Source organism: Rhinolophus sinicus, chromosome 4, assembly GCF_057876585.1.
Source record: "Rhinolophus sinicus isolate RSI-liver-muscle chromosome 4, RSI-T2T, whole genome shotgun sequence".
Classification (NCBI taxonomy): domain Eukaryota; kingdom Metazoa; phylum Chordata; class Mammalia; order Chiroptera; family Rhinolophidae; genus Rhinolophus; species Rhinolophus sinicus.
Window position 1 is genome coordinate 37,488,817 of NC_142504.1, and position 19,721 is coordinate 37,508,537.

The 19,721-nt window shown below is 32.9% G+C and overlaps 1 protein-coding gene across 6 annotated transcripts in view; it reads right to left on the bottom strand.

Annotated features, from left to right (window-relative positions):
- RUNDC3B (RUN domain containing 3B) overlaps nucleotides 1-19,721 on the bottom strand; it is a 124,779-nt gene that overhangs the window by 83,898 nt on the left and 21,160 nt on the right. For all 6 annotated transcript variants that reach the window (XM_088797778.1, XM_074340689.2, XM_074340687.2 and 3 more), the window contains exon 2: nucleotides 17,774-17,889. In XM_088797778.1, coding sequence (XP_088653904.1) covers nucleotides 17,774-17,889 — 116 coding nt within the window. The remainder of the gene's footprint in view (nucleotides 1-17,773; nucleotides 17,890-19,721) is intronic.

The following is a 19,721-nucleotide window of genomic DNA, read 5'->3' on the forward strand; positions in this document are numbered from 1 at the left end:
ACACAATCAAATGTACTTATGTAAAATAAAATGAAATAAATAAAATGCCTATTAAATGATTAATGGATACACAAAATGCGATGTATCCATATGATGGAATATTATTCAGCCATAAAGAGGAATGAAGTACTGATATATGCTACAACATGGATAAACTTTGAAACATTATGTTAAGTGAAAGAAGCCAAACAAAAAGGCCACATATTTTATGATTTAATTTACATGAAATGTCCAGAATAAATAAATTCATAAGGACCAGAAGCAGATTAGTGGTTTGCAGGGAATGGGGGAGGAGAAAAAAGAAAGCGACTGCTTAATGGGTATTGAGTCTCATTTTTAAGGTGACGAAATGTTCTGGAACTAGACAATACTGACAGTTGAATACATTAAACACTGACATTTTAAATATATTAAAAACCAATGAATTGTGTATACTTTAAAATGGTTAAAGTAGTGAATTTATGTTATATAATTTCAAGTTTTAAGATTAAAAAATACAAAGTACAATGGAAAATATAATACAGCCAATACACTAAGGGCAAAATACAGATCATAACAAAGTAAATATAAATATATATATATACATATTCATATATATGTAAAATATGTGATAGATACACAAATTTGCCAGCTAAAATTATATCTGGGATTTCTGAAAGTTTCTGTTAATACTTCCCATAGCTTTACAACTTGAATCTCTTGTCATTTTGGCAAAAAATAACTGGTAGTCCAAGAAGTCAAAAGTATATATACAGAAAGAAGTTAAATTCGAGAGGTTAAAGAGGAATTGTGATAGAGCTTTTTTCTTTTCTTCCCTTTTCTCCTTCCTTTTACTTTTTTAAAATATAGTAGAACATTAATAGGAATGTAAGCAAAGTCAAGTAATCTATATGGCTGTTAGGGGATAAATACCTTAAAACAAAAAAAGAGGCTTTTCAAAAGGCACCAGAAAAACAAGAAATGATGAGGGTTATAAGCTAAAGAATAAATAAAGTATAGTAATACGACTTCAATTGACAAAGATACACAAAGAGTATGGAAATTTAAGTGATACTTAAATTTTTCCAATTACTAACCTTTTTCACCCTACTTGGTTTAGAGACTAAAGCAATTTAACTGAACTAAATTTACCATGCCACATATAACCCTGATATTTCAAGAATTCCTTGAATATTATGATTTTCTGAGGTACAAAATCCACTGAGGCTTTACTAAATTTCCAAGTACATAACTTAAAAGGGTGTTTCTCAGAGAGGCTTTGTCCATTGTCTAAAAGCCAAACTCTGGTAACCTTCAGAACCACTTTCTTATCTATTCTATCATGTTTTGGCCTGAGTATATGGGTTTTTATTGGGTAAGTTGAGTTCATATGCTACCACAGAAACAATTCAAGTTTCATATTGTGTGCAAACCAAGAATCAAAAGTTGGAAAACCTTCAAAAATGAACAAAGAAAATTCAAAAGCCAAATGGACAGGTTTATCTTTACCATTGTTTGTAACAGTGTTTATACTGCACTTCAAAAGGTGGCCCCATGGGGAGGTAACTGTTTATCATCTAAGTCAGGAAGAGCTTTGAGGTTCAAGCCAGTGTTCCAGAGAAATGCTTAGGTATCATAACAGTCCAGTTGGACTGGAGAAATTCTAAAATGTCAAGTCACAGGCATTCTAACTCATTTTAAGAATCTGAATCCAGATGTCATCAGAAAAAAACCCCAGAGATTATTATTGCTGCATTAAGAAATCTATTTTCCAATAAATATTCACTGAGTGCCTACCATAGCCCTGGTATCGCTGTAGAAATTTGAGATGCATCAATGGACAACACAAAGATCTTTGCCCTGGTTAAGCTTACATTTTAGTGGAGGCAAAGAAAGACACTGAACAATAATCATACTTACTAAATTACATAATATGTTAGAAGACTTAAAAAAGTAGTAGGGCAGGGAAAAGAGGTCAGACTTGCTTGAGGTGAAAGGAGGGAGGTGATTTATTGTGGAAGGGTGTAATCCTCATGAGCAGTTTTGAAACAGATGGAGGAGTTAATCATTCAGGTATCTAGTAGTATTTTCTGTATAGAGGGAACAGCCAATGCATTGGTGCACTATGGCAGGAATATACCTGGCACAGTTAAGAAAAACCAAAAAAAAAAAAAGATGCTAAAGTACAGGAATTTAAAAACAGCAAAAAAAGGATTTACTGTACACAGTGTAACTGGAAAACAATGTTCAGAATCAAGGCAAAATCTAAATTGAATGTGAGTCAGCAAGCCCAACATTAATAAGTATAATTAGCAGATTAATTCACAAGACATTTGACATATTGTCTCATACTGCATTTTTTCCCCGTAAGTGGTATATTACTAATTAATAGTCTATAGTCTTCTATGCTACTCAGAAGCTTTTTCATTTTAATCAGTTATTTTCCATAAAACCTTTACAAAATTCACTACTATATCCCATTTTCATACCACCTAGCTGAAGATTACAAGATTGTTTCTGATCACTTAACAGCTAAACTTCATATTTTTCTTAAACTGTGTAGCCTACTAGTCCATAATTAAAGTCACAGGTGACATTTTAAAAAATTAAATTTTAATTTTTATTTGCGGCATTTTTATGCCTCTTTTCTGTGTGAAGCCGTCCCTGACTCATCCAAGCAGAATGGATTATTCACTCTTTCATGCTACATCACACTCATTAATACTTCTGTTATGATTCAATGACAGTGCTACACACCATTATTTGTTAATGTATTCCCCTTCTGCCCTCCAAGACTGAGTTTCATGTGAAAGCATGCCTTAATGATCTTTGTATAGTAAGACGCTAGCCTTGGGCCTAGACTAGGATTGCTAAATAACGAATAAATGGAATAAACAGTGCACGTATGTGTGGAAAACATTAGGGGAAAAGGGAAAGCAAAAAAAGAAAAACGAGGAAGGCATATGTGAAGTGTCAAATTTAAGTCATTTGCTCCTGAAAAAGAACAGGGAATGCATGCTATGACTCATTTCTAAAACAAAGAAAACTAAGAGTTACATTTAGCCAAGAAAAATGTGGAAAGGGTAATGGTAAAAGAATGTTCCTTGGGGTTCCTTTCTGCTGGGCCCTATGAGAAACTACCTAATTTCTTAAAGTAATTGGGGATGAAGAAGTGGAAATTTTAAGTATTACAAAGAAAAGTGGACTCCCTCCCCATTTTAAAATGTTTTAAAGGGAAGCAATAGAATTTGGAGGAATTATGAATATATTTTTTAATTTACAGTAAATTTACTGTCAGTATACAGATACATGATTTTTAAAAAATGCAAGAAGTCATGTAACCATGACCACATGAGACATTAACAGTTCCATCACTCAAAAAAACTCATGGGGACACTATATAATAGACCCCCCCCAACCTCTAACCTCTGATAATCACTGATCCTATTCTCTGACATTATAATTTGGCCTTCCTTTTCTAGAATGTCATATAAATGGAATCATAAAGTATGACCTTTAGTCTCATCTTTCACTTAGCATAACGCATTTGAGATGCATCCATGTTGTTATGTGCAGAAACAGGGTTTTTCCTTTTTACTACTAAGTTTCTCCACTGTACAGATATATGACCGTTGGTTCACCCATTCATCACATGAAGGACACGGGTCATTTCCAGTTTTTAATGATTATGAATAAATCTGCTATAAAACAGGTCTTTGTGTAAACATAAGTTTTCACTTCTCTTGAGTAATGGAGTGAGACTGCTGGGAAACCATTTTGCATTCATTCTCACCAGCAATGTAAGTAACTTATGAGAATTTAAATTTCCCCATATCCCCACCAGAACTTGGTATAGGTATATAATCACCCGATTGTGGTTTTAATTGCATTTCCTGAATGACTAATGATGTTGAGCAGCATTTTATATGTTTACTTGCCACTTGTGTTTCTGCTTTGGGGAAATGTCTGTTCAAATTTTTTGCCCATTTTTAAATTGGGTTGATTGTTTTCAGACTATTCTGTTTTGACAGTTCTTTGCATATTCTAGATACAAGCCTTTTGTCAAATATGGGATTTGCAACTATTTTTCTCCCAGCCTATAGCTTGTCTTATTCTCTTAATAGTGTCCTTTGAAGGACCACAGTTCCTAATTTTGATGATGTCTACTCTATCATTTTTTGCTTTTATGGACTGTGCTTCTATTGTATTTAAAATCTATTTGCTAATTGAACGTAATAAAGATGTTCTATATTTTTTGTTTAAGGTTTTTATACTCTTACATTGAATCTACAATCCACTTTGAAATAGTTCTTGTATATGTTGTGAGGTATGGGTCAAAGTTCAAAGGTATCCCATTGTTCCAGTAGTATTTATTGAAAAAGATTATCATTTCACCAGTGAATTGCCTTTCTTTGTCAAATATTAATCAAGCATATTTGTACATATCTATTTCTGGACTCTATTCCATTCCATTGATATATATGTATGTATATGTTCTCACAAATAACATACTATTTTAATCACCATCTTGAAAGTAAGTCTAGAAATCAGATAGTTTGAGTGTGCAATTTTGTTCTTCCTTTGTGAAATTGTTTTGCCTACTTTGTCTAGCTATACATAGTTTGATATATACAAAAAGCCTGCTAAGACTTTGATTGAAATTGCATTGAATCTTTAGATCAATATGGAGAGAACTGACATCTTAACAGTGTTGAGTTTTAGGAGAATTATCCCATCGAAAATCTTAATAGTACTAAGGTTCGATAGATGCCTGCTACAGACTGAATGTACAGGGATGATGAAACTCCATCTCCAACGTGACAGTATGTGGAGGTAGGGCCTTTGGGAGGTGATTAGGTCATCAGCCCTCACGAATAGTAGGGCCTTTATAAAAGAGATCCTAGAAAGCTCCCTCACTCCATCTGCCATGTGAGGACAGCAAAAAGATGGCAATCTATGAAACAAGAAGCAGGCCCTCACTAGGCCTCACTAGACATCAAATCTGCCAGTGCCTTAATCTTGGATTTCCCAGTCTCCAGAACCGTGTGAAATAAAATTTTATTGTTGTCTATTGTGTTCTGTTACAGCAGCCCAGACTAAGACAATGACCTTTAAGGAAGTTATTTCCTAATACCTAGTTGGCAGAGAGGTTTTATAACAAATGGATGTTGAATCTCTTCAAATGATCTTTTATGCATCTATGGAGATGATTCTGTATTTTTTATTTTTTTTAGTCTGTTAATAAAGTGAAATATATGAATTCATTTTTTAAATCTGAAACAGCCTTCCATTACAGGGATTGACTTACTAATATTTATTGAGGATTCCAGTATTTATGTCCATGAGGGATATTGGTCTGTGGTTTCCTTTTCTTGAAATATTTTGTCTAGTTTTGCATCAGGCTAATACTGACCTTGTAAAATGAGTTGGGAAGTATTCTCTCCTCTCAATTTCTGGAAAAGATTGAGTTGGTTGTAATCAACAGTGAAACCAGTAGGCCTAGAGTTTTCTCTGTTGGAAGGTTTTCAACTAATAATTCAATCTTATTAGTAGATTTAGGACTAGTCAGGTTATCTAGTTCGCAAGTCTTATCAGGGTTTGCCTTTCAAGAAATTGATCCATTTCACCCAACTTGTCAAATTTCTGATCAGAATTGTTTATAGTATTCAGTAATCTTCTGGATGTAGAGTCTGTAGTGATATGTTCTCTTTTATTCCTGATAATGATAATTTGTGTTTTCTGTTTTCTTGGTCATTCTAACCAGAAGTTTATAAATTTTATTAATATTTTCAAACAACAAGCCTTTCATGTCATTAGTTTTGTCTATTGTTTTTGTGTTTTTAAATTTCATTGTTTTCTGCTTTTACCTTTATTATATCCTCTTTATGCTTCTTTGGATTTAATTTTCTCTTCTTTTGTTAATACTTTAAGGTGGAATCTTGACTTTAGACCTTTCTTCTTTTCTAAGTTTTTAACATTTTTAATATCTCCTTTAATAAGCACTTCTTTAACTTCATCTCATAAATTTTGATATTAGGTATTTCCATTTTTCATTCAGTTCACAATACTTTCTAATTTCCCTTGAGACTTCCTCTTTGACCCATGAGTTATTTACAAGTCTTTTTTAAAATTTCCAAATATTTGGTGATTCTTCAGCTCTTTCTGTTCCTAATTTCTAGTTTAATTCTGTCATGGTCAGAGAATATACTTTGTATGGTTTCGGTTCTTTTAAATTTGTTAAGGTTTGTGATATGACTCAGAATAAGATCTTTTTAAATGTTCCATTTGCCCTTGAAAAAAATAAAAATTTTGCTATTGTCAGGTGGTTTATGAATGTCAATTAGGTCAGTTAGTTGATAATATGTTGTTCAAATCTTCTATACTGATTTTCTGTCTATTATTATAAAAGGAGTACTGAAGTTGCCAAGTATAGTTGTGGATTTTTCTATTTTCTACTTCTCCAGTCAGTTCTATCAGCTTTTGCTTTTTGAGGCTCTGTTGTTAACTGCATACATCAGGATTTGTTATGTCTTGCTGGTAAACTGACTCTTTTCATTATGTAAATGTTCACCTTCAATCCCATCCTCACAATTTTCCCTATTCTGAAATCAACTTTGTCTGATATTTATACAGTCACTCCAACTTTCTTTCAATTAGTTTCTGCATGGAATATCTTTTTCTAACCTTTTTAACCTATTCATCTCACTTTATAGTGGATTTCTTTATATACCAAGTCTTTTTTTTTAACCCAATCAATTTCTTTTTATTAGTGTGTCTACACCATTTATATTTAATGTAACTACCAATATGGATGGACTTAGGTCTACCATTTTATTATTTTCTGTTTATCCTATATTTTTCTGCTTTCTTTTGAATAATTTATAGCATTCCAGTTTAATTTATTCATTGGATTTTTTGTTAAATCTCTTAGTATTTTTATGGTCACTGCTTTAGAGATTAAACAACATAAAACTTAACCTTCAGTCTACTTGCAGTTAATTATTTTACCATTTCAAGTAAAATATATCACCAGATAGGTCCCTTTACTTGACCCTCTTTGTTTTAAATGTCATTTATATTATAAATGCAAACACTGAAACCTCCCAAGCAATGTTGTAATTTTTGCTTTCAACAGTCATATTTTAAAGATCTTAAGAAAAAAATCTGCTATATTTACTCAGATATTTACCACTTCAGTTACTCTTTTTTTCACTCATGAAGCTCCATGTTTCCCTCTGGTATCATCTCCTTCTAGCTTGAAGACCTTTCATTAGCATTTATTTTAGACTAGGTCTACTAATAATAATTCTTAGTTTTCCTACAGCTGAGAATTTCTTTATTTTGCTTAATTCCTGGGGTATAGACAGGATGTAGACTTCTGAATTGGCAATTCTTTTCTTTCAGAACTTGAAAGATGTTCCTCTGTCTTCTGTCTTCCATGGTTCCTGATGAAAATCCTGCCGTCATCTGAACTGTTGTTCCCTATATGTAATATTCTATTTTTCCAGCTGCTTTCAAGATTTTTTCTTTATCTTTTATTTTCATAAGTTTGATTATGATGTATCTTGGAGTAGTTAACTTTGAATGTATCTCTTTAGAGGTTTGCTGAGCTTTTTGAATCTGTAAGTTTATATCTTTCTCAGATCCAAGAACTTATAGCTATTATTTCTTCAAATGTATTTTCTGTACCAATCTCTTCCCCTTCTCCTCTGAGATTCCAATGACACTAATTTTATTTCTTTTGCTATTGTCTAACAGGTCAATTTCTGTTCTTCAGGTTGAATAATTTCTATTGATATATTTTATTTATTTATACACACCTTTTTATCCCCATTCTTCTATAGAGCCCCACCTAGTGAATGTTTTATTTCAGATATTTCACTTTTAGTTGTAAAATTTCTATGTGGTCCTTTCTTAGGTTTTAATTTCCCGATTCAGTACTTCTATTTTTCTATTCATTTTAAGAATGTTTACCTTACATCAAGAGGCATGGTTATAATGGCTGCTTTAACGTCTTTGCTTGATAATTCATCTCAGGATTGACACCAATGATTGTCTTTTCCTTTGAAAATTGATCATATTTTCCTGGTTCTTTGTATATGAAGTAATTTGGGTTTTATACTAGATGATTTTAATATGGTCTTTAGATTCTAAATTCTGTTAAAATCTTCTGGAGCATGTTGATTTTTGTTTTGGTAGGCAATTGATCCAGTTAGATTCAGATAGCCAAGTTCTTTCTCACCTTATTTTGGCAAAGGTGCCAATGAATTTCAGCACAGCCGTTTTTATGCTCCTTTGGGGTTTACCCATATACATGTCACTCTGGGACTTGGCAGTGGTTTGTATCCTGATGTGGTTCTCAAAATCTTGGATGTGAGTACAGGTCATTAGCATACAGAATTAGGGCACTATTCCATTTTCCAGCTCTCCCTTCCCTGATATACTCTCCAGCTCCTGGGTCCCTTCTTTTCCTAGTTCCTCTAAACTGATAAAAGGTTTTCTCTTAAGGGTTTTAACCTCCCACATGTTGCATAGTACTGGGCAATTTGAACCTTTCTTGGGAGGAAGCAGCAAGAAAAGAGAGAAAAAATGGGAAGCCCCAACACTCTCTGGCTCACAGAAGCTCCTTTCCCTGATCTTCTGGCCAGAAAGAGGTTAGTGTTGGAGTTTTTGCTGTCTGTATTCACAATACAATACAAGGACCAAAGCCCCCTTGGGTTAAAGTGGAGAAGATTAGAAGGAAAATAATACATAGGACACTTACTCTTATAAAGGTTCTTTTTCAAATTTTGATCTGTCCCCCCAAAATGGCTGTTACTGTTTACTTTTCAAAGTATACAAGTAGTTGCCTTTTGTATTCTGTCCAGAGTTTTTAGCTCCAATCAGTGGCAGTGGAAGAGTACTATGGACTAAATTGTGTCCACCCAAAGTTCATTGAAGCCCTAACACCCAATGTGACTGTATTTGGAAATAAGTCTTATAATTAGGCAATTAATGTTAAATGAGGTCATATGGGTGGGGTTCTGATCTGGTAGCATTAGTGTCCTTACAAGAAGGGACACCAGAGAATGCTCTCTTTTTCTTTGTCATGTGAGGACACAACAAGAAGGCAACTATCTACAAGCCAGGAAAAGAATTTTCACCAGAATCTGAATTAGACAGCGCCTTAGTCTTGGAGTCCCAGCCTTCAGAACTGTGAGAAAGAAATATGTGTTGTTTAAGCCACCTAGTCTGTGGAATTTTGTTACAGCAGCCAAACAGACTAAGACACTTAGGATACTAGTGGATTTACTCCACCTTGGCTAGCTCCATAAGTTTTGTCAGCTTTTACAATTGTAACTTCTGAAGACTATACTGTGGTCACATGAACAGCATACTAGATGAATAAAACCCACGCTGTCTGGAAAAGGATACAGTACAAAAATAAGGGCAGTTTTGTTAGGAAATTTGACAAAGATAAGGAAAATCAAATGGACAGTTCAGAAGGCAGTCATGCATAGTAGAAAACGGAGAAAAACCACCTGTAGGGGAAGCTTATTGAGAACTGGATGGATAAAAGGAAATAAAAAGGAAACAGAAGAAAGAATGCAGCTGAACTGAAAAATGAAATGGCTACTCAAATAATAGCTTCAATGGGTAATAACCAGAAGTAGACCTCATTATCAAAAAGAAATGAACCTCTGTCTATAGGAATAAAAAAGTAATTAAAAGGCTAGAGCATGGAAAAGGGCGGATTTATGTAAAGAGAGTGACATAGGAAAAAGGGGTGTCTAAACTTACATATATAATATATTATATACTGTATTACATAAATATTAATATATATAGCGATTATATATTACTATAGTATATGTGATATAATATATAATATACAGATAAATATACACGTGTATTTTTTAATGAGAAACAATTTTTAATTTTTAATGAGAAATAATTTTTAACTACATGACAATAGAGACTACCTAAAAGGAAGTAATGGATACTTAAAACAGGGGCCACACTTGTTTTACGTAAACATTACATACTTTGCCCAATAAGTGTAACTGTTCACTCAAATTAACAACAAAGGGCAAGGATAACTTTCAAAGAAGAAAAGAAGAGAAAGCTTTGGAACTTTCTTTAGACACAGGAATCATTTGTCTGTAAAGTGGAAAACATGGAATTTTAGGAAAATTTTACTGCTACCTAACACAAAGCAATATAAAACCAGAAATGCTAGATAAAATAAAACACATATCATTTTAAACATAGTAAGGACATGAAAAAAATGACAAATATTCAAGAAGTCAAAAATGAAAAACAGAAAACAAGGGAATCTATTTTTAAAAACCCTAAAATTGACTGCACCAAAATACAGAAAGCAAATATAGACATACCTATGAGAATAGGTTGATAAATCCATCAGAACAATAAAAATTTTAAACTTCTACGTTATTAATCAAGCTAACAAACATCTGAATAACATTTGAGAAACCTAATCAACAATTAGAGAATACATATTCTCCTCAAGATGGAATATTTATTAAAAGTAACCATACACCATTAGTCAAATCTTATAAATTTCAAATATCTGCCATACAGATCAAATTCTCTGACCATAATTCAATTAGCACAGAATTAAAAATGAAAAGGTAAAAGCTCCAATTTTCAGAAACATTAATAATAAACTTCCAAATAACATATAAGCCAAAGAAGAAATAATAAAGTAGAAATTACTTGAAAATGAAAATATTACATATCCAAACTTGTAAATGTAGCCAAAGCAGTACTTGGAAAGAAGGCTGAAAATTAATCTGCTAAGAGTCCAACATAAACAGAATAAACTCAAAGAGGATATAACGGAGGAAACAATAATGCCATTAGCATACATAAATCATCAGCAAAGCCCTAAGTTAGTTATTCAAAAGACTGATAAAATTGACAAATCTCTGGCAATACTGCTTAGGAGAAAAGTGAAAAAGAACTAATAATCAATATTAGGGATGCAAAAGGAGACCAACTAGCTGATATCTGTGTGGAATACCAGGTATTCACTGATGGAATTTTTGTTTCACTTCTCAGCAGCAGCCTGAATTAAATATGCTTCAGAGGAGGAGGATGGCTGGCAAATGAGGAGGGTAGAGAGCAGGTTTTTAAAAAAATACAATCTTAGCTTTTAATAATGTTGTAAACATATGACTATGTGCCTTAATTTTTAGTCTTTATAAATCCTCGGGGAGCTTTAAATTTTTTAAACCATTCAGTTGAATGTGCCTATTTTAACCATGTAATATTAAAAGGAAAAGTTGTAACTAACTGGAGATTAAATAATTAAAATGATATAGAAGAAATCAACAACCCAAACAGACCTATAAGCTCTAAAGAAAGTAAATTAGTAGTTAAGACGCAGGTGCTTGAGCATGCGCGCATGTACACACACATGATTTGACCCAGGATTTTACTGAAAAATTCTACCTAATATACAATTCCAAGCTTATGCAAAATTCTTCAAAAAACTGAATTCAATTAATGAGGCTAATATGATATTGATAACAAAAACCAAAAGAAGTACAAACCAAAAAAATTACAGACAAATTATACTTATAAATACAGAACCAAAACTCCTAAAATATTAGCAAGCAAAATCCTAAATCTGGCAAAGCATATTAAAATAATACATAAGGGTCAAGTTGATTTATTCCACGAATATGCAGATGATTTAAAATTAGAAAAACTGTTACTGTAATTCTTCACATTAAACAATTAAAGGAGAGTTGTTTCCAAACAAGATAAAGTAGATGCACTTTCCTCCCGCTAAATAAAACTAAAAACCCAAGTTTCCTTGCCTCATACATTCCAGACTATGTACTGGACAAATTAGCAACCTGAAACAATAGAGTTTTCTAAATTATGTTTGATGGTGGAAAAAAAATTACAACACTCTCCACTGTGGTTCTAAATGTATGTAGGAAAACTAGTTAAAACAATTATAAATGGGGCAAAGTAAAGGGACATGAGAAAATATAAGGTTTTTAAATTTCAGACTGGAAAAAGATGACACTAGTAGACCGTGATAAGTTATAGATATATATATGGTATATATATTATATATAAATAAGTTATATATATGTACATACATGTATATATATGTATATATGTGTGTGTATACACACACACACACACACACACACACACGTCGGAGGTGCCAAAAAATATGTATACACATTTTAAGAAAGGAAAACTGTATTAAAATTGAAATACTCAATATATACCCATAACAAAAGATGAATACAAATTATGTTTGACTTCTGCAATTACAAGAGGTGCTCAAAGTGGTTACCATCAGCGTCCAGACACTTCTGATTATAGCAAACTACTGCTTGAGCAACATTGACCAAAGTGTCCACTTGTATAATTTTTTTGGCACCACTAGTATATATGTATATGTATATGATGTGTGTGTGTATATATGTACATATACATATAAGGTTGGCACAAAAGTAATTGCGGTTTAAAAGGTTAAAAATAATTCCAAAAACTGCAATTACTTTTGCACCAACCTAATATATATATAATACAAATAATATACATTTTATATATAATATATAATACATATTATAAATATATATATATCAATACCTAAAACAACCATTAAAATTTCTATAAAATGAAGTATACTAAAAAACACAAGATAAAAATGGAATTTTAAAAAATATTCAAATAGCCCACAGGAAGACAGTAAAAAGAAAAGAGAACAAACAGAAAACTAAAAAATAAAATGGAAAACCTATTGTATTTACCCATATTTTTGTTTACCATGTTCTTTCTTTCCCCAAATTCTTTTATCATCTCCCTTATGCTTACAAAAGGTTCTTTAGCCATTATTTTAGGGGAAGTCTGATGGCAACAATTTCCCTTAGTTTTCCTACATCTGATAATGTCTAGATTTTCCTTCCACTACTAAAGGATAATTCTGCTGGATATAGAATTCTGTGTTGACATTTTTGTTTCCACTCTTAAAAAAGTGCTTCCATGGTTTCTGATGAGAAATCTGCTATTATTCAAGTTGATATTCCCTTATAGACAAGGTATCATTTTCTCTAGCTACTTTCCACATTTTTTCTTTATTTCTCAAACGTTTAATTATGATGCGTCTTGGCATGGATTTTTTTTTTTTAATCTGCTAATAGCTCAGCTTCTTGAATTTTTACGTTTATGTCTCTTGCCAAATTGGGGAAAATTTCAGCCATTTATTTTTAGTACATTTGTAGTCCCTTCCTTTTTCTCCTCTGCTTTGAGGTCTCTGATGACAGAGTAATAGATTTTCTGTTACAGTCCCACAGGTCCCTGAGGCTTGTTGGGATTTTTTATTTGTCTATTTTCTAAATGTAGATTATTTTTAGTCTGTTATTTAGATTAGGAAATTTCTATTGTTCTGTTTTCCAGTTCACAGATTCTTTCTTCTCTTGCTTCTGTTTTCCTGTTGATCCCATCCACTGAGCCTTTCATTTTGGTTTTGTATTTTTCAGTCACAAAATTTCCACTTACTTCTTTATATTTCTTTGGTTTTGTACCTTTTCATTTGTTTCAAGCATGTTTGTAATTGCTCACTGAAGCATTTTTACCATGACTGATTTATGATCTTTGTCTATAAGTCTAACATCTCTGTCATCTCAGTGTTAACATTCATTGAATTTCTTTTGTCATGCATTTTGAGATCTTGCTGATTCTTGGTATGACAAGTGATCTTCGAATTAAACCTGGACGTGTTCATATTAAGTTATGAGCCTCTGGATCTTATTTAAACCTTCTGTTTTAACTTGAAGGTTTGCTTGCTATGACACTGCTTTGTCCGGGGAAGGTAGAAAGTGGGAGGTACCACCTCGTTCCTGTCTAGTAAAGGAAAAAGTACAAGTTTCCTCCAATGGCATTTGAGGGGAAAGTACTCATTAGTGCTGGGTAGAGGTGGGTGTCCAGGCTTCCTGCATGGTCTCCATTGACAATGCACTGGAGGTAGCTTTGTTACCACTAGGTGGTGATGAAAGATCTAACTCTCCAAAACACCTCTTCTGACACAACCTCACTGTAGCAGGGAAGTGGGACCTCATTGCTGCTGGGTGGGGATGGAAGTCCAAGCCCCCCATTGACAGAGTGTGGGTAGGTGGGAAAGAAGTCTCACAACCATCCAGGAGGGAAGAAATCCCAGCTCTCTGCTTGGGTTTCTCTGATACCACTCTGATGATGTGTTGGGATACTTTGTTACAACCAAACATAAAGGTTGTTACAACACAAAGGTTGATTTCCCCAGTTAGCCTATTCTGGCCTGGGTGGGGTAGTGCCACAGTTTTTCTGTGGTATTTGGCTAAAGTACAGGAAATACTGTCTAAAGTTTTCCATCCTGTTAGGCTGTTTTATTCCTGGTCCTTTAACTATAAAGGAGGTCCTTGTTGGGACTTTTTGTGTGTGTACCTATAGACATTTGCCGTCTGCTAGCTAATTTAGTACCCAGTTTTAGATAAATGAGGCAACAAAAAAAAATCAAGGAACCCACTACCATGTCATTCCTAACATCCTCAAGTCCCTACACGATCTATTTTCTTCTTTCTACCTTTCAGAGTCTTCTTACGTTTGCTTTATATATAATGCCCAGAGGGCTTGGTTATACTTAGTGAGAGAAATAGGGTGAAGTATGTACACTTCATCTTCCTGGAAGTATATAGTGTCCTAAATTTCATTTTTACAGCCACCTCCTCCATCTCTAAAGAGTGTATGATAAAGGAAATAATTCTGCATTTATTCCTATCAAACTTGAGCTCAGGCAACTCATTTAGATAACCTAAGGCAGGCAATAGATAACTGAAGACAGGCAATAGTTCAATTTTTAAATAGCCTTGGGATTTTACTTGGCCTTAATTTCAATATGAACCAAAAGTGTGACATGAGATCAAATGTCAATGTAATCTTAAATTCTGACTAATACAGAGGTTAGCCTATCTGAAGCACTTTATTCAGCTCTGTGTACCAGATTTTAAGAGGAATACTAACAAACTAGTGATATCTAGAAAAATAACTAAGATTTTGTTGGTTCCAGAAGATTGAAGGAACTAGGGCTACCTTACCTGGAAGAAAGAAAGAGGGGAACTAAGGAAAAGGGTTATATAATAGCAATCTTTTAATATTTATTAGGCTCACAATTGAAAAAAGTGGCAGAAGACAGATCAAAGCACAGTCAGATAGATTGGCTTCATATGCATAAGAATTTTCTAACAATCTGAACTACACAAAAATGTGATGGAGTGCTTTACTTCTGATATCTAAGTTCCCAGATATCAGAAATATTAAAAAAAAAACACCTGCATATCCACCAGTTAGAAATATTGTTGAGCGGATTGCTTCAGCAGGAGAGAGATTACAGTAGTGATTTTTAATCTATGATTTATGATGCTGCCTGAAGTGCTGTGGAGTTCTGGAAGGGGGTGGATGCAATTGCTGCTGAGTCGGCAAAACACCTTATTTCCCCACCCTGCTTCAACAAGACATTCCACGTATAATCCAGCATCTACACTGGCTTCTATTAGGGGAGGTGAATGTTGGGTCAAGAGGATTATGCATTAAAATAAATAAAAGTTCAAATATTGCTAAACTGATCACCTGAACTAAGGGCTCTTTAAATTCTGTATTCTGTGATTAATTCCTAGTTCTCAGCTATATTCCAGAAAAGTAATATCATCATCGTATTGAAGGAATCCTGCAATCAGATTAATGTATGTGATTTTAAGAGCCTCCTTTTCCTCAATAATGGGCTTTCAGAGAGAATTAAGAAGACAACTGTTGCAGCTCTCCACTTGACCTATATCAGCATAGCCTATAATGTGCCTGGGTGGATTTTACCTTTTTCCAGGAAAAAGTTCAACTAAATGCTTTTTTATAGTTCAACTAAATGCCCTTTTATTTCAAAAATGAAAAGTAACTGGAGAAAAGTAAATCTTTCAATTCCATTAAATTATACATTTTGAATGTGTACTTCTTTGAAGAAAAAAATTAGAAAAGTTAGTTGTTATATAACTAAATTTTAAGTGAACACAGTGTACAATCTTCTCCAAAAATAATCATGTAATTTCTCCAAAAGTAAAAGCCATTTGTTACATATTAGAATAGTAAAAAATGGAAAACAATATATGGTAGTCTCTATACACTTGAATCTTTAAAATACATCATCTTGAAAGTTATAGAACATTTCATGATTCATCTCTATACTAATAACAGTGACTACAATGGTTGATCTACGGGAACTTTTTTTAAAAGAAGGTTTTGAATTATTAATCTTACCTAGCTTAAGAAATTAACACATCCCACTATATCATCTTTTTTATTGTCTTTTAATCATACCAGTGGAATTCTTATTCGGAAATCAACCAGAGAGTCTATTTTCAATGTAGCAGTTCTTTGGCCTCTCAGAAATAACATTCATTACTAAGAAGTAATTCTAAAGGTCTATGATCCGTATATTGTTGAGGCATGACTCAAAAGATGGCAGACAGGTGTTCAGAAGGGGTCCATTTATGTGTTAAAAGAGTCTACCCAATCACTCAGCATGGATATCTCAACATGGCCTAATTGTTTTCTGTTGATAGTTGTTTTTGTATTTTGTGAGTGACTCATATGCTAAATGATATATATCGAATGATATATAAAGAATTCAGGTCTCCTGATAAAACACCTGTGAACATTAAGATGCATCGAACGCTACTATAATACATGTGGTTTTTTACTCAGACATTATTTATAAATTTATATATACAATTTTAAAACATCGCCACACAATATAGTAACCACAATATCTCAAGATACTCTCATATACTTTGCTTTTATAAAAACTTATTTTCTTATAAAAGGTAACATATTAATAGCAGAAAATTTAAGAAATAAAGAACAGCAAAAATAGGGGAAAAAATAACCCTTTTTAAAATGCAAAATAACCAACTTTTAACAGAAAGGCATTAGTGATTTTATGGACCCTATTTTTAATTGCAAAGGGCTGAATGAATCCAGATTTTGTTTCCCCATGTAATTAAAATCAACCCTTTTTTTTTTATAATCCCACAGGACTGCTCAACTTTGATTGAAATACTTATAGTAAAACTTGACGTTTTTAGCATCAAAAAGCACAGAATTAATCTCCCGATTAAATTTAAGATTCTCGTAAGTTATATTACGAAAGCATATCACTGATTTGAAACTATACCATTAAGATTGTATTATAGATATATCTTTTTAATTAAAAATATTTTGTAATTCTAGAAGAATATAGCTCCCATCTTCCCTTTTAAACTTTGAGATTTATATTTCTGATGTAAATATATTTACTGATTTAAGAAAACCAAAGTCGAGCATCTCTTTACTTACTTACTGGTAAAAATTTCTCAAAGATTCCAAAGTTTAATGAAGTGGAGATTAAGCAAACAAATGCAATGCCTAGATGCTTTTTTGTAAATTGATTAAAATACCATCTGGTAACCTTTGAAGATGAGCTACCTTTTAAAGCTTTTAATTACTTCTAGAAAGTGACTCTGCTCCTTGTATATGGCAATTAACACACAGTATTTTTAATCCATCCTGGAAATGGGTATAAATCTGAAAATAGAGAGTCTTTTACAGGGATCTAGGCCAAAAGATCAGGCTTCTAAAATCAGTTTTATGTTTCTAAAATGTGGCTTGGCTGCTATCTAAATCACACCAGACAGTATGTTTTCTAAAATTTCAAGATTGTAAAAAAGAGCTGTCGGGATAATAAATAATACATTGGAGTAGTTACCTTTTAGCCGGTGAGTTAAAATCTGTTCCAAAATAGCTGCAAAATTGTTAAATTCAGGAGAAGAATCATCAATTGTCTCAAAGCAGGACCGATCAATCAGGGTCTTCACAGAAAACCTATGAAAAAAAGATTATTACTGCTTTTAAACAGAGTTGATTCTTTCACTTAAGAAAAAATGGGAGAAAAGCAATTTTGGGAAATATTACAGAAATACTTTGTAAAATTGTATTCTGAAAATTCCCTTTATACAAATTCACTCTGTAACTAGAAAATTTTACAGAAATAGCAGGCTTTTCACTTACATATTTACTATCTATTGACCACATTAAGACTTAGGAATAGCTCACTGTACTCACAGCCATTAAAATCAGAATCAAAAAACGACCTAAATTATTAACTCCAAAGTACTCAAAAGCCATACTACTACTTGTAAGAAATTGGCACATCAGACCTAAAAGCGTTTAAGAGTTTTGGAGTACAACATTTAATAAAATTGGATGTGAGTATTCATGAAGTATAGATCCAAAGTTTTGATGAACTATAAACAGGAAAACTTACAAAGCTGTAAAGTGTGCTTCATTTCCCTCTCTCATCAGAATGTCCTTTGTCTCTATTTTTGACCGCCAAAAATCAATGCATTTTCCAAGACTCAGTTCCAATGCCATCTCTTCAATGAAGAATTATCCTCCCATATATTCCTAGTATAAACTAGCATTTTGTTTGTATCTCCCTTAAGAGACAATTACAAGTTATCTTACTGCTGTTATTTGTGTTGTCTATTTCTGTCTTATTAAAATATAAATTCCTTCAGAACAAAAACATATTTTCTTCATATTTGTATCTTCCTCACCATATAGGATAATGCCTCGAACATTGTACTCAGTACTTGTTGATTTATTTGTAAGCCCTATTTTGAAAGAATGGGAAAGAAATATTTACATGCCAATACCATGGCAAGACAAAAAAGGTTTATGATTTTTAACATATATGCATTTGTGTAACCACCATCAAAATCAGGATACAAAACAGATCTGTCCCCGCATGCTAACCCATTATAGTCATACCTTATAAAGGGTGATAGATGAGTGTCTAAATAAAGACAATTGGGGGAATGAAGAGGATAACTATGAGAGTTGTAACGTATGTATGAGAAATGTATGTAAACTCTGAGGAAGATAAAGGAATACAAACTGTTTCTTAGGTTTTAGGCTTGTTGTTGATGCCATTGAATCAGGACAGGCAATACAGGAGACAAGTACAAGGGGAAATATAAAGAGATTTGTTTATATGGATTATTATCTATCAATATTTACCACATTGGAAATTAAATGGAGAATTTTTTTAAATATAAGCAGTCTTCACTTTGCACAGTAGGGCAGGACCATAATAATGACTGTGCAAGCTGAAACCATGCAGAGTGATCTTAATCAATGGAAAGAATTACAATTATTTTGTAACCTTTACAAATTTTCATCAAAACGTTAAAACCCTCTCACTGCTAGTATAAGGAAATGAAAAGAAATAGTAAAACATGTTTACTTAGTACACTGTAGTTTAAAACATAAACATTGAGAATTAAAGTGTCTTCCTTGCAAAAAATGTATCAAGAGTAGTCTGAATAGTGCTTGCCTTCTTCTCATTGTATAACTTAAAATACAGAGCGAGCATACCTTTTTATGCCTTGGAAAACTGTCATACTCCTTCCTAAGTTTAAATCAGTTTCGAACATTTTATTCTTTCCACTTTAAAAGTTGTAGAAATCTCTGAGGCGCCCTATAATATGAATGGTTTGCCAGTGTTACTTTATCTGGGATATCATCATCCTTTTTGTCACAACCCCTTTCCTCATTTATATCAATACGCTCGCCTTCGGTAAGTTCCTCTGGCTGCATATCTAAATTTTCTTGAACAGAAACAGTGTCAACATTCCCATGATCAACTATTTCTT